Genomic DNA, 14,671 nt, shown 5'->3' with positions numbered 1-14,671 from the left:
ACGATCGTGCCAGGCACTAATTAAATATTTGTACTTGTATTTTTCTTATTATTTTGAGACAGTTTACCTTCCTTCCCAGCGCAGCTCACAAGGTTGCCTCTGAGGTGATACTTGGACCAAATTTTAAATCCCAACACTGTTCCCATAGCAAATAAACAGACCAAACAAGGAGGATTTGTTGTATATCAGCAACTTCCTTAATTCCTGCTTCCTTCTGGCTTTGCAGAAGTTCTCCCATAGTGATTATACCTGAATAAATCATCAGGTCATATTCATACAGAACAAATTTACATCCCCTGGAGGCAACTCCACCCTTTCTGACAGCAAAAACAAAAGGGTTCCTTTTCAGGTGTTTTTTTGCTTGGACGTTTTCCATGTCTGTAAACAGGGCAGGTTTCACAAGCAAGAGAAGCTACATAGAAACGTATGTTATGGTTGTATATATTATTGGCCCATATTCTGCAGTCCTGTATCGACTTCCCAAGAGGCAGGCGTACACAGGGTACTTTCATACATGGACTTGATAGAAGCACCCAGCCATTGTCCTGCTTTCAGCTGGCTTGGAATAGCAACTAAGCTTCCATTTAAATGGGCAGGTCCCCTTTCCCCAGCTCCCATGTGACACACAGGGGCATTATTCATCAGGATCACTTTTAGTTGGGGATAAGATTAAATAGTATTCCCTGCCCCCGTCCCCTGGCCACATTTCCCTACCTTCTGCAGTTGAAGGGGGCGCGGAGAGAAAATAAATGGATATAGAGACAATGCTACTCAGAAAGGGAAGAGTTAAAATAATAGAGTGTATGACAGACCGTATGGAAGGAAATGACTTTATGCAGGAAGAGCCATGCCATAGACCATATATACCTGGAGAAATTACACAGGATTTTTTTAAAAAAAATTTAAATTAAAAAATTTCCATAATACAGTAAAATTACAACAGCAAAAAATGCAAATCAGATAAGTAGAATACAGAGTTTGTGCTTAAAAGAAATTATTAGCCCTTATTGCCTATTAAGGATTTTTTTTTTTTTAAGGAATCTTTTTTGAATCGGGATGGGTGGGAACAGAAACCAAAAGGCAAAAACATCACGTCAATGCACTGTAAAAAAAAAGTGAATGAGCAAAGCATGTTTATTCCAGAGTAAATTTCCAGTGTGGAAGTAGCGACACACAGATGCCTGTAAATCTTAATGTGAACTGCTGGTCTTGCTCCAAGGGATCGTGGTAGCAGCCTACCCATGAACCAGGCTGAAATATGAGCAATGAGTGAATAAGTCTTAAGTGTCAGGATGATCATATAAATGGTTGCTACAGGCCATGGTTCCTTCTCATTGTATTTCCATGTATTCTGGCTATAGCAGGCTTATTAGGTAGTAAATGATAAAATAAATTGCTGTGTTTAAACATGGGGTGAAGAGTTGAAGTAAGAAATGCTGACATCAAGAAGATTCCAAAGTTATTTAAAATTTGACATACTAATTTTACTCCCAGAAAGCTTTTGAGATGGGCTGCCTCTTGCCGCAGTGGCGCATAAAGCAAAGCAGGTTCTCCTTCATGGAGAGCACATGTTGCGGTGGGAGCAACCATGACATCCCCTGTTGCTGGATGGCCACGAATTTGATGGGGCACCTCCAATGTTGCTGGGGGAAATTTATTGTTGCAATTTTATTTGATTGACAGGGGTGCTATATAGGTCCCTGTGTGCAGTGTTGAGCTTCCTCTTTTCGCTGCGCACATCGGATCACCCGCCCACCCTCCCTTTATTTAGGGTTTGTTTGCACTGACCTTGCTATGCCTGTCACGGGGTTGTCTGCTTTGGAGCAGGGGCCTGGTAGGAATTTTACCATTTGGCTGATTGGCTGGTGCCATTTGGGTTTTGCCTACTGCACAGCAAATTGTCACAACTTGTAAGGTTGCATTTAGGCATTGGTTAATTTTTAGTTGGTGGAGGGGATGTGGTTGGCTGTGCCTGCCCTTCCAATGCTGCTGCTGCAAGGGTATTCCGTTAAAGGAATTCAGGGGCTCGCCATGCTTTTGTCCGTATCCCTGACAAAGGGCTAGGGCCACGCAAGAGCCCCTGGGAGCATTTGGGGAAAGGTGAGAGCCTGGCACCCAGCTTTATTCTCTCCCCAAAATTGCTTACCCTTACTGACTTCCGCACGGGTGTGGTTATTAGTTCTGTTCCTACTTCCAAGATAGTCGTTAACCAATGCCTAAGCCACCACTCACATACTGTAATTCAATAAAGTTGTGGCCAAAATTATGCCAAAAACAAAAACAAAAATGATGTGTTTTTATCCAGGGGTGTCTTGGGGGTCCCCGACACGCAACCATTGTTTGTGGCCTATTTGCATTGCAAATTATAATCTTTTCTCATTTTCAAAATTTCTTTCCCCCTGCAGGTATTTGTTCTGCCTTGAAGTTGACAGTCCCATCACATACCATCCGTGGTATTAAAGGGCAGTCCCTCACTCTCCCAGTTGACTACAATTTCAACATTACAGTTTCCAATATCCAGATAATATGGCTGTTTGAGAAGCCACCAACAACCCCCATATTTCTGATTGGCTGCTTGGTAAATCACTCAGTAGTTCCAGACTTGGAATATAGGCACAAAATTGCACTTAAGCCTCCAAATGCATCCTTGCAGATAAGATCTCTGAACTTCAGCGATGAAGGCAATTATATTATCAAAATCAATATCGATGGAAACCGAACAATACCTGCAAGTGCAAAGGTTCAAGTTACCGTGGATGGTAAGTAATATAAAATGTTGGAATCTAAAGGTTCAACCAGAATGCTGCACAGACGTTCTGTGGCCATCTCCTATGAGGGTTTAAAAATGTATTAATAGCAGCCATTGAGGGTACAATTGGCAGCACACTGTGCTCTGAGGAAGGGGGCTATTTAACTCTTTTCTGTGGGCCCTTCTAGTACCAGCATAGCAAGCCCCGCCAGAGCCTGGGGTACCAGTGGCAGGGAGGGAGGTACGCATACGGGCAGCGACAGAGCATGCCCCACCAACAACCGAGATTGTGCAGGAGATCCTTATCTTCTACAGCATGTTTTGTTGAGCCCAGATTCCCCAAATGCAACTGCAACTATGGTAAGCCTGCTATTTGGTCTTAATTCCAGCAGAGGTGTTTTGAATCACACCAGGATTCCATAAGTTGGATCCTGGCTAAGGGCTCATCCACACTTAACCTTTCCATACTTTCTAGATACAGGACTACTCTGTGTCTAAGCACTTCCTCCCTCACTGCCACTTTCCCCCAGAAATCCCACTCTTTGACTCGGAACAAATGGCAATTCAGGTTTTCCGTGGATTGGTGTTTGCTCTGATTCAGCAGTAGAGAGCTGGTTTTTGAAGGGAAAGCACCCAGGACGACAACAACAAAGCGCTCAGACACAGAGCTTTAAGGCACATACCTGGATGAGGCCTTGTTCTGTTACAGGTAAGCAGAATAAGATGGCCGAAAGCTTTATCTTGCTGAACAGACTGTGACAAGTTGGACTGCAAATATGAAAGTGCTGTTTTAAATGTTACCCACAAGGGGAAGAATTCCTGAAAGGAGAAATGGGGAACTCTGTACATCAGTGGAAAAGGTTCTAATCTTCTGCAATTAATGTTGTATTTGGGGGGGGGGCAGGAATTCACAGGACAGCATTCAGCAATATTACACACACACACACACACACACACACACACACACACACACCCCAGGTGTATGAAATCGTACCATTCATTCTACCACCTCAGACACTTAACTAGCTCATTCCCACTATTTTACTTTATATGGCAGACTTTGGGCTTATCCACCCTTACTTTTTGCACCGCTCTTTCCTGGCAAAAGGCCACGTTTTAATGCTTCGTGTCTGAGTGTGCAGTTGTTGTTGTTCTTTTCCTCCTCCTGCTCTTTAAAGCTGAATTGGAGCAAATGTCAATTTGGGTTTACCACAGATTGATGTTTGCTCCGACTGAGCTTCAAAGAGCAGGTTTTCACAGGGAAAGCACCAGAACAAAAAGGGCTTGGACATGGGTACCTTGAATCGCAGGGAAATTACACTTCACACACACAAAAAGTATATTAGACAAAATCACACACGAAGAAACATAGATTAGGAGAAATTTGCAGCAAAATGCTGGTGAATTTTCATGTGGATTTTGAAGCACTGCTCACTGATGTGGAATACTGAACATAGATTGAAAAAATGAGAGAAACCGAAAAAGATAGATTCGCCCACTCCTTGCTGTTGTGCATGGTGGCCACATTTACTGGTGCAAATGTCAGAAATGCTTTGCCATCGGGAAAAGTGTGTTCAGACAGAGTGAAATGGCTCTGCCCAGCTACTAATGGATATGGGCAAAGCTCTCCCATACAAGGAAGGGGACTCTGATAGGGCTAAAGTCCACACACACACACACACACACACACACACACACACACACACACAGAGGAGTTGTACTTGCATACATTTATACCCAGGGAGAGCGCTTTCCCACATTGTGTGAATGCAGGGATCTCTTGGAAGCATTTCTGCCACCTGCTGCAGTGGGAGGTGGGGCTGCACAAATTTCCACAATGTATGCAGGGAGCACACCTGTGGTGCTTGTTAGTGGCAGGTTTGGGATTAGCCCACCTGGCCCCAGGACTCCCCTCATGTGGTATTCCCCCCCCCCACAGTGGCGGAGCAACACGCTGCAGCCCCCCGGAGCAGAGAACAGGCGGGGGCATGGCTGGCGCACATCCCGAGGTTGCATGGCATGTGGTGCACATCCTGGGATGGTGTGGTGCACTTTCGGAGGGCAGCTGCGATGGCACCCTTTCCCCAAATGGTACCCGGTGCAGTGTGCTCCCCCCACCAGTGCCGCCATATGGGTGGAGGGAAGTCAGGCAGTTTCCCCCCAGTTCCTAAATTATTCCGCAAATAAATTGCAAACCCATTGGCCATGCTGCCAGGGGACTCTGGGAAGGGGGTTCTAGCAACATCTAGAGGGCCAAAGGTTACCCACTCCTTGGTTAAAATACATGGATCCTAACTTCAAAGATCTTTTATATTGCAGTTCCTGTCACAAAGCCAGTCATATACATTGAACCCTTTGCTGGAGTCGTGGAGAACAGTGGGAACATTACTTTGAACTGCACTGTGGAGGAAGGCACACGGGTCACTTATCAGTGGTTGAAAAATGGAAATCCCATTGAAGCTGGCACTATCTATTCCTTGTCAGCAAACAACAGCACGCTTCGGATTGTCCCTGTCGTCAAAGAAGCCATTGGGAATTACAGCTGTTTAGCAGAAAACCCAGTCAGTGCAATGGAGAGTGATGTGATCGTGCCAACTATATATTGTGAGTAGCATATAATGGAGACCATATGTTGCATATGGTAGCTGAATTGAGAGAATGATGTGGGGGGGGGAATTAAGAGTGATAGTGGACAAATAGTAGCTCTTTGCCATTAGATTATTTGTTTATAATAATAATAATATTTTTTTTATTTATACCCCGCCCAAAACATTAAAATACCATAATACATCAAACATTAAAAGCTTCCCTAATCAGGGCTGCCTTCTAAAAGTCTTCTAAAAAGTCTTCTAAAAGTCTGGTAGTTGTTGTTCTCTTTGACATCTGGTGGGAGGGCATTCCACAGGGAGGGCGCCACTACCGAGAAGGCCCTCTGCCTGGTTCCCTGTAACTTGTCTTCTCACAGTGAGGGAACCGCCAGAAGGCCCTCGGTGCTGGACCTCAGTATCCGGGTAGAACGATGGGGGTGGAGACGCTCCTTCAGATATACTGGACCGAGGCCATTTAGGGCTTTAAAGGTCAGCACCAACACTTTGAATTGTGCTCGGAAACGTACTGGGAGCCAATGTAGGTCTTTCAAGACCGGTGTTATGTGGTCTCGGCAGCTGCTGCCAGTCACCAGTCTAGCTGGCACATTTATATCCCACATGCAGTATTCTCCAAGCAGCTGAAGGTCATATACATGACACTCACCCTCCCCTTTTAACCTCACATCAGCCCTGTGAGGTAGGCTAGACTAAGAGAGAGTGGCTATCCGCAGCCCATAACCTTTGTGACTGAGTGACGGTTTGAACCATGGTTGTCTGCAGCCCTGGGCTGCATTCACATAGAAGTTTATTCTGTTTCCTCCACTAACCCAGAAAATTATAGGAGTAAAGTGTCAATATTTGGGGCAGTATAGCAGCATACAGTTCTTTCCAACCATGTTCATGAGTGAATCACTGAGGAACAGAATCACACATGTGCAGAAAAAGTAGGGGAGTAGCAACGTTGTCCAACAGCGTTCACTGTTGAGTCACACTGTACCCACAGGTGTGAATGAAATTTAACACAATATGCTTGTATAGTGGTCAAAAAGTTACATTTCCATAGCACAACAGGTACTGTAGTGTGAAAGGAATGTTAGAAAACAGGACAGAAGCACTAGCATGTATAATCGGGGAAACTAATACAATATTCCTCCCATCTGAATGCAAACCCTAGTCTGCCTTTTAGACCATAGTAAACTTCCATCGAGCTCTCATGATGGCACCTTCTCATTATGACAGAAGGCCTGTTCCAGGTAAGTCTAAAGGGAATTGAAGTACAGAATGGTTAGAAAACCAATGTTTCACCTGTCTCTTTGTCCATGCAGATAATAAAAATAATAATAATAATAATAATAATAATAATAATAATAATAAGCCATCCATCTGACTGGGTTGCTCCAGCCATACTGGGCAGCTCCCAACAAAATGTCACCCATCTGAATGGATACAACTAGAAACTAGATCAAAATTATGGCTGTTCCATGCTAGGTTAGTTATATGTGTTAATTATATGCAGTATTTTGGAAACTGGAATGATTTGACCGACAAGATAAAGGATAACTTTGTTTAACCAAGCTGTAAGCAAACTGGTTTACTTGATCCACTCTTGAAAGAAGCTTTGTTGACTCGGAAGGTGTTGGAAGCATGTCAAAAACTGGTGACATTAAGTAAATATGGGGTTTAGAGATGAAATGATGGAAGTTGAGAAAACATGGTGGGTATACTTCCAAGAGAAGAATTGCCTTATGAGCCAAAATATGGAAATGCCATTTACAGGAACCAAAACTAAGGTGTATAAAGCCCAAAACCAAACACTAGCAACAAAATGGGCAGGGACAGAAGTGAGAACTATGTGAACAATTACTGCTCATTTGAGGAGATCTAAACCACTTTAATACAAAAGTAAAGAAACAATAATCTGTACCAAAGACCAAATACAGTTCAACCATACTGGTCTCCTTTGGTGGTTCAATAAAGCATCCCAACAATTTGTCACAATGAATTTTGTCTCTTAGCTAATATGCCTAAATGGTGTGATGCAACTACATATAAAATTAAAATACACACTAATACCTGATTGATAAACATTCTAAGCAGAAGTATAACCATAAATATAATAAACTCACTCACTGCCCATAAAAATCAAGTTGCTGTGAAGAATTAACAGTCATGTTGATGTAAAATGGTGGCCATTACACATAGTGGGATTGCCTAATCTGCAAATACGATTAGAAATGAATTTAAATATAACAATTTTGGAAATAATAACTGAAAAATTACTCAATGCACCTGTGCTCTCACCACAGGTAGTTCGAGAAATCCTCCAAAATTCTTCTTGTAAACATAGGGTAAGGAGGGTAAGGAGCTCCTCCTTACCCTCCTTACATAGGGTAAGGAGCTAGCAGCTGATGTTTTCCTTTGGACACCATTCATTAGTTTGACAGATATGAAGAACTGTTTTGGTGAAGGTACCATCACCACAGACAACCTATAACAGCAGGCTATAACCATGGATCATTTAAAACACCAGTAAACGGACCCTTTTGTTCATATTCAGCAACAAGGCGAACAGGCCTTCAGAAAGCCATTTTGTAGGTAGACCTAAACAAATCTGAATGTTTAAATGGATCCAGATCAAGTACTTCTAGTCATAAAACTTTGGAAGATATTAATAGTGTTCTTCTCGGGACCACCCTCAGATATTACTGGATATTATGAAATTAGTATGTGAAATCCTGGCAGCACCTCCTCACTCATCCTTCCTGGCCCTAAGTTTACCTGGCCATCGCCATGGGCTTCCTAATACCACAGGTCAACTAATAATAGGAATAAAAATAAATTTTATTATTTATACCTTGCCCATCTGGCTGGGTTTCCCCAGCCACTCTGGGCAGCTTACAGCATATCTGAAAACATACTAAACACATCAAGCATTTAAAACTACCCAATACAGGGCTGCCTTCAGATGTCTTCTAAAAGTTGTGTAATACTTTATCTCCTTGACATTTGAAGGAAAGGCATTCCACAGGACGGGTGCCACTACTGAGAAGGCTCTTTGCCTGGTTCTCTGTAACTCGCTTCTCACAGTGAGGGAACCAGCAGAAGACCCTCAGAGGAGGACCTCAGTGTCTGGGCTGAGTAATGGGGGTAGAGACGCTCCTTCAGGTATACTGTACTGAAGCCGTTTAGGGCTTTAAAGGTCAGCACCAACTAGCTTTTGCCAGACTCCATGGCTCCTCCTCCTGTCGCATCTCTGAATGAGTCATAAGCATCCCGTATATATGATGGGCTTTGGATTGACTGAATTCTTCTTTTCATCCTAGCCACATCCATGCCATTTACGACTTCTTCCCCCTGAGAATCCTGGGAACCATAGTTTGTTAAGGATTCTGGGAATTGTAGCTCAATCTGCAGTTCCCAGGATTTGTGGAGGGCGGAGCTAGAACTTTCAAAGTGGTATAAAACTTGATACCATGCTTCACACTGCAGTGTCCATTACTATTACAACCATTGGTGCTAATTTGAGGCTTTCCATAATGGGTATTTTGTAACAGTGTTGAGCACCAACGTGAACTTTCTATTTAGCTTTGGCTATGCAGTATTTGGTCACGAAGGCCAATCTGTCCTTCCTAGTTTTGCCCTAAGCGATTTCCGTATGAAAGTGCAATTGGCTTTTAGTACATTTGTTTTGCAGGTGGCGCTGTGGGTTAAACCACAGAGCCTAGGGCTTGCCGATCAGAAGGTCAGCGGTTCGAATCCCTGCGAAGGGGTGAGCTCCCGTTGCTCGGTCCCTGCTCCTGCCAACCTAACAGTTCGAAAGCACGTCAAAGTGCAAGTAGATAAATAGGTACCACTCCGGTGGGAAGGTAAACAGCGTTTCTGTGCACTGCTCTGGTTCGCTAGAAGCATTAGTCATGTTGGCCACATGACCCGGAAGCTGTACGCCGGCTCTCTTGGCCAATAAAGCGAGATGAGCACCGCAACCCCAGAGTCGGCCAAGACTGGACGTAATGGTTAGAGGTCCCTTTACCTTTACATTTGTTTTGCAATTAGCAGACAAACCAATCAGACCAGGAGTAGTACTGATTTTTATTTTTATTTAATCTTCTAAAAACATTTTATTTTATTTTTAGATGAAATACTTCTAGCTTTTAAAGGACATTTTCAGAATCATTCTTCTGTGGCAGGGCTACCGCTTTTCCGATGCCGTTCTCCAAAGAGGGAACCTTTCCTTTTGACTCCGTAAATGCTATTTACTAAATGACTTGTAAAATAATAAATCACCACTTCTTAGCAACGATTTACGTCTCAGTGGGAACATGACCAATTGGCTCCTGTCACCACGAAACTGTTATCCATCTTGTTTCTGAGCAGATGGCAAGTATTTACTGTGAGTGACCTTTATTATTACTGCAATTCTCCTGGCAGCAATGGCATATGGTATATGTGGGACCCTGGAGCCAGGACTGGCTTCTTATTGGGAGAACTGGTAGCTGGCAAACAGGGGTTGTTTTTTTACTGTGCTAATGATAAAGTTCATATTGAATTATATGACTTGAAAGGAGAATTTGGTAGATGAGATCACTTCAGGTAAGGGTGGCCTCTGTGCTATTACAGGAAGACCTTTTCCCTTGCTAGCCATTGGCTCCATGTTGGTAACCGTGCAAAACCATTTTATAAAGAAAAAGCAGAAACAATGCATGTGTAGATTAAATTGTGCAGCAAGTGTGATGAGGCATTTGTTTTAGTTCAGCAGGCAACCTGGGCTTTACTTTCTTTGAGTTCTGGAACTGCCCACAAAATAGCAGATCTTGCAAAAGTTATCTCTTTCTACACTGCACAAGATGAGGCAGGAAGGAGGAGCAACTTTCCCCCTTACACAGATAGCAGTACGTTTGCTGTAAGATGGTGACCCCATGGTAGCACCCTGTTCTACCACACTCTCCCTTTTCCTGGTGGTGACTAACCCTTTCTCTAGCTCATGCAGATGGCGCTGTAGTCTAAACCACTGAGCCTCTTGGGCTTGCTGATCTTCCGAATCCCCATGACAGGGTGAGCTCCTATTGCTCTGTCCCTGCTCCTGCCAACCTAGCAGTTGGAAAGCACACCAGTACAAGTAGATAAATAGGTATCGCTGTGGTGGGAAGGTAAACGGTGTTTCTGTGCGCTCTGGTTTCCATCACAGTGTTCTATTGTACCGGAAGTGGTTTAGTCATGCTGGCCACATGACCCGGAAAGCTGTCTGTGGACAAACGCCGGCTCTCTTGGCCTGAAGCGAGATGAGCGCCGCAACCCCATAGTTGCCTTTGACTGGACTTAACCATCCAGGGGTCCTTTACCTTTTACCTAGCTGTCTGTACACCTGTGTGCAAGCACATACATGTGCTGGCTTCATTCCTCCCTGAAGATCCAGGGTGACTGGAGAACAAATGCCCTCTTGTTCCTATCTGATACCTGAGATTGAGCAGGTTGGACCAGGAAAGGATGTTGGGTTGCTTGTATTTATACCAAACTCAGCAAATCCAGAAGCTGCAGACATCCTGCCAATTTCAGGAGCCCCTTTTGCATATCCTCATTTCCTCCTGTGCCCAAAGAAGGCTCCGAAGCTTAAGTGCACCCGGTCATAAGCTCCAAACCAATCTCAGGTTGTTTTCAGTTCAGCCACAGTCCCTGACAATATGGTTACTTTGATACATATGGCCTCATCAGCTCATGTTTGCCCTTTGAAGACAGCAGGCATGCCAGCTCCAGGGGGCTAAGCCCTTTTGGGGGCCCCTATATTTTGGGGGGAGGCTGCCCCCAATGTTGCTGCTCCAGTGGCCGGCTTCTCCTCCTCCTCCTCCTCCTGCCGTGGAGGGGAATGAGGGTCGAAGCAACCTCCCACTGGTGGTGGCACCAAGAGGAGGCAGAGGAGCAGTCATTGAAACTGTGCAACTGCTGCATTTGGCTCCGACCCCAGCTCCTCCCAATGTCCTGACGTCACACACACAACGTTTCCCCACCCTCCGCAATCGCCTTCACAAGCTGGTGCCTCTGGAAGAGAGAGTCATATGAAGAAGTAAGGAATCCTTGGTTGATTGGCTAGGGTGCATCTCCTGGGTCTACAGCGCAATTGTTCAGTAAATAAAAACCCAGATGCACGCACTATAAACTCTATTTACCCTAGAGTTATTCCAGAACTAATTTATCTCTCTCCTCCCCCTGTAAATAGACATCTTATGTAATTTACCTTGATATGTAAATAGAGGAGTTTCACCCTTTGTTTCACCCTGTGCAAGGTTCATACAAGTTTTCGTGGTTTTAGATCCACTGTTGTATTGTGTAAAATGAAGAAATTGCCATTTATCCCAGCTTTGCTATAGTGTTGTAGCGAAACATGCTTGTTTAATGGGCAGTGAAGTTTCCTTGGTAGATGGAATTCAGGTCACATCTCCCTGGCACCCTGGGGGCTGAAACCAGAGCAGTCAGGATGATTGAAAGAAAGAGTTTTGCAATTTGAATGTGACAGTAGTCCTGATTTGTACACATGCTTATGGTAAGTCAATACTTTTTAGAGAGAAAAAAATGCCCTCGTTTTTTGGATTTGGCTTGGAAGCAACCCCTTATGAGAGCTATGTTATTGTCTGGGTGGAATACAGTCCAACCTAGATATGACATTAAGTACGCCAATAGAAGTAGCTTTTCGTAGGTCTTTTTTCCTGTTAATAGCTACATTTGTGGGGAGGCGCATTTTCCATCTTAATTTGAAACAGTACAGTTTCAATTTATGGCTTAAGAAGCTGTATTGTTTCAACAAACCATAGTTTAACAGTTTAGGGTTAGGCGGTAAAGCTAAACTATGGCTAATCAGAAATGTCTGCTCTCTTCCTCACAGCCTCCACCGAGGAGAGAAGGGGTGGTTGAAAGCCAGGGTCTCACTGTGGCTCATCATCATAAAACTAAATCACAGTTTAGCGGTTCATACAAAGGAGGACTCAGAATGGGAAAAAAGTTTAAAATGCAATGAATACAAAGATCTTCTTTATATGGATTTAAGATACAGCTAGAAATAACAGCATGTGAAAGAGAAATATTGCAGTTGGAAGATCTGACATAACAGCAGTCATTTGTCATGTTTCTCTGTTGAGTTTATATTCTCTCTCTTTAATTGTTATATTCACACAGATGGGCCCTATGGACTTACCATAAATTCTGACAACGGCCAGAAGTTAGGGGATTATTTTACGTTTAACAAAGGGGAAGCAGTCCAGCTTTACTGCTCAGCAGATTCCAATCCACCAAATATTTTTTATTCATGGACCCAGAGGGCTGACAACTCCACGCGCCTCATTAAGTACGGAAGGTCCCTGGAAGTTGTATCTGAGAAGGTGATGCAGAAAACAGAAGAATACAGGTGCAGAGCTCTCAACAACAAGACTGGGAAGTGGAAAGAAACACACATATTTGTGATTATGATGCCAAAAGGTAAGAATGAATGCTCACATGTCAACCTACAAGTTTGTACAAAACTTCCAAGCCACTGTCAGAAAACTCAGCCAGCCAATATCTTAGAGACAGAAGGGAAAGCCTCACCAAACTTGTTTAATCATAGTTCCCTATTACCAAAGGGGTCCTGAGAAGTGAAATTTTGTGGTTTCCGTAGAGGAGAGCATTGTAATTCAATAGGTACAAATGAGACCAAAGTTTATAGCATAGAGATGCCCTTTATGAAAGGTTCGGCATCTTTAGCACACGAAACAACACTGACTAATTTATGTTGTAGGATCAATCAATATAACTATATTTACTTACTGAAGAATGACATGAAAGGGAACCTATATAGGAAGAACTCAAGGGTGATCTCTGAAATTTTGCTCTTTTCTCCACTCCTTATCCAAACTAGAGTTGTTGGCCTTTAATACACGTTCTGTTCCTGGCATAGAGGCAAGTGGTATGTTAGGTAATTCAACTGTGAATGAAACACTTGAGCCAAAGTTGACGAGGAAACAGTAGAGCCAACATTGCTGTTACTCTACCTGCCCATGACTGCTGCAGTGTAACTACATGCCGGCCCTTGAACATCACAGTAGCTTAATGCAGTTATTCGTATACGCCTATCCAGATCATGAGGAGACTTAAGAGTTTCCCATTCATACTCCAGAAGCCTAAATATAGGCAGCATTGATAAATCAAGCAACCTCTTCTTTTGTACTATTTGACACAGTGAATGGTCTAGGATAGGAGTGGGGGATTTGTGGCTCTCCAGGTGTTGTTGGACTCCAGCTCCCAGGATCCCTGTTCAAAGGCCATGCTAGCTAAGGCTGATGGGACCTGTAGTCCAACAATGTATGGAGAGCTGGAAGTTCCCCATTCTTGCACTAGGAGCACTCAATGAACCTTATTGATGTTTGGAGGATGTGGAACTTACTAGTATCTCAGAGAGAGACCAAATGAGATCCATGTAATCTGCTTTTCTAGTGGGATATAAGCGGATAAATAAATTAGAATCAACAAGGCTACAATACTATGCACGATTACCCGGGAGGGAGAGAGTCCCATTGACCCCAAGGGGATTACTCCAAAGTTGACCCATATGGTGCTTTAAACAACAAAACTGCTAAGGTAATTTTTTTCCTATCAGATTATAGCTGATCTGTATAGTTACAGAAATATTTTTTCTTTGTTAATTAGTTAATAAATGTTTAAAATGCATTGTGTGAAATTGCACAAGTTCCGTCTCCTTCCCTGCCCCCCATTTTTTATATAGAAAAAAATATTTGTTAGAAGGAGGATAACTCTTACATGCTGCCCTGTTATTAAATATATATCTTTTTCACATAGCCATTACATTAATGTAAACTCAAGTTATTCAGATGTTGCCTTACAGGGCATTTCACAAGCTTGTTTGGCTTTGACAACACAAAGACCTGAGCCTTTATGCTTAAGATAAATATGGTCAGCAGCTGCCTATTGTACAAAGGGATTTAATATAATCACAGATGAAAGTTCTGTGTTTTCAAACACACTGAAAGGAAAATAGGTTACAATTTTACAGTGAAACCTATTCAGGTTTTTTTAAATGACGCCTGGAAAGAAAAACATAATCAAAGGTTTTGCGTTGCGTAAAATTACATATTTCCTATTCATGGAAGTAAAATAGGACTCAATTGAATAGGATAATAAAAGCACCAATATTACAGTTTATGGTAAGATCTGAAAAGCTAAGAAAACCTGCAAAATGCAGAACTGCACATTTTCTATTTTCTATTTACACATTTAAGAATATATTGCCAATCATATCTTAGTTAACTCATACTATTTAAAAACCGAGCTCATATATACAATTACATATCAT

The 14,671-nt window shown here is 42.9% G+C and overlaps 1 protein-coding gene across 1 annotated transcript in view; it reads left to right on the top strand.

Annotated features, from left to right (window-relative positions):
• The window catches only part of HEPACAM2 (HEPACAM family member 2), a 31,800-nt gene that overhangs the window by 4,363 nt on the left and 12,766 nt on the right, over window positions 1-14,671 (top strand). The window contains 3 exon segments of the mRNA XM_080975656.1: window positions 2,406-2,759; window positions 5,069-5,353; window positions 12,502-12,801. Of these exon segments, the coding sequence (XP_080831782.1) occupies window positions 2,406-2,759; window positions 5,069-5,353; window positions 12,502-12,801 (939 nt within the window).

This window comes from Podarcis pityusensis, assembly GCF_964106645.2.
Source record: "Podarcis pityusensis genome assembly, chromosome: 12".
Classification (NCBI taxonomy): domain Eukaryota; kingdom Metazoa; phylum Chordata; class Lepidosauria; order Squamata; family Lacertidae; genus Podarcis; species Podarcis pityusensis.
Note: the sequence above shows the minus strand (reverse complement) of the source record. Positions and strands in the feature narration are given on the sequence as shown.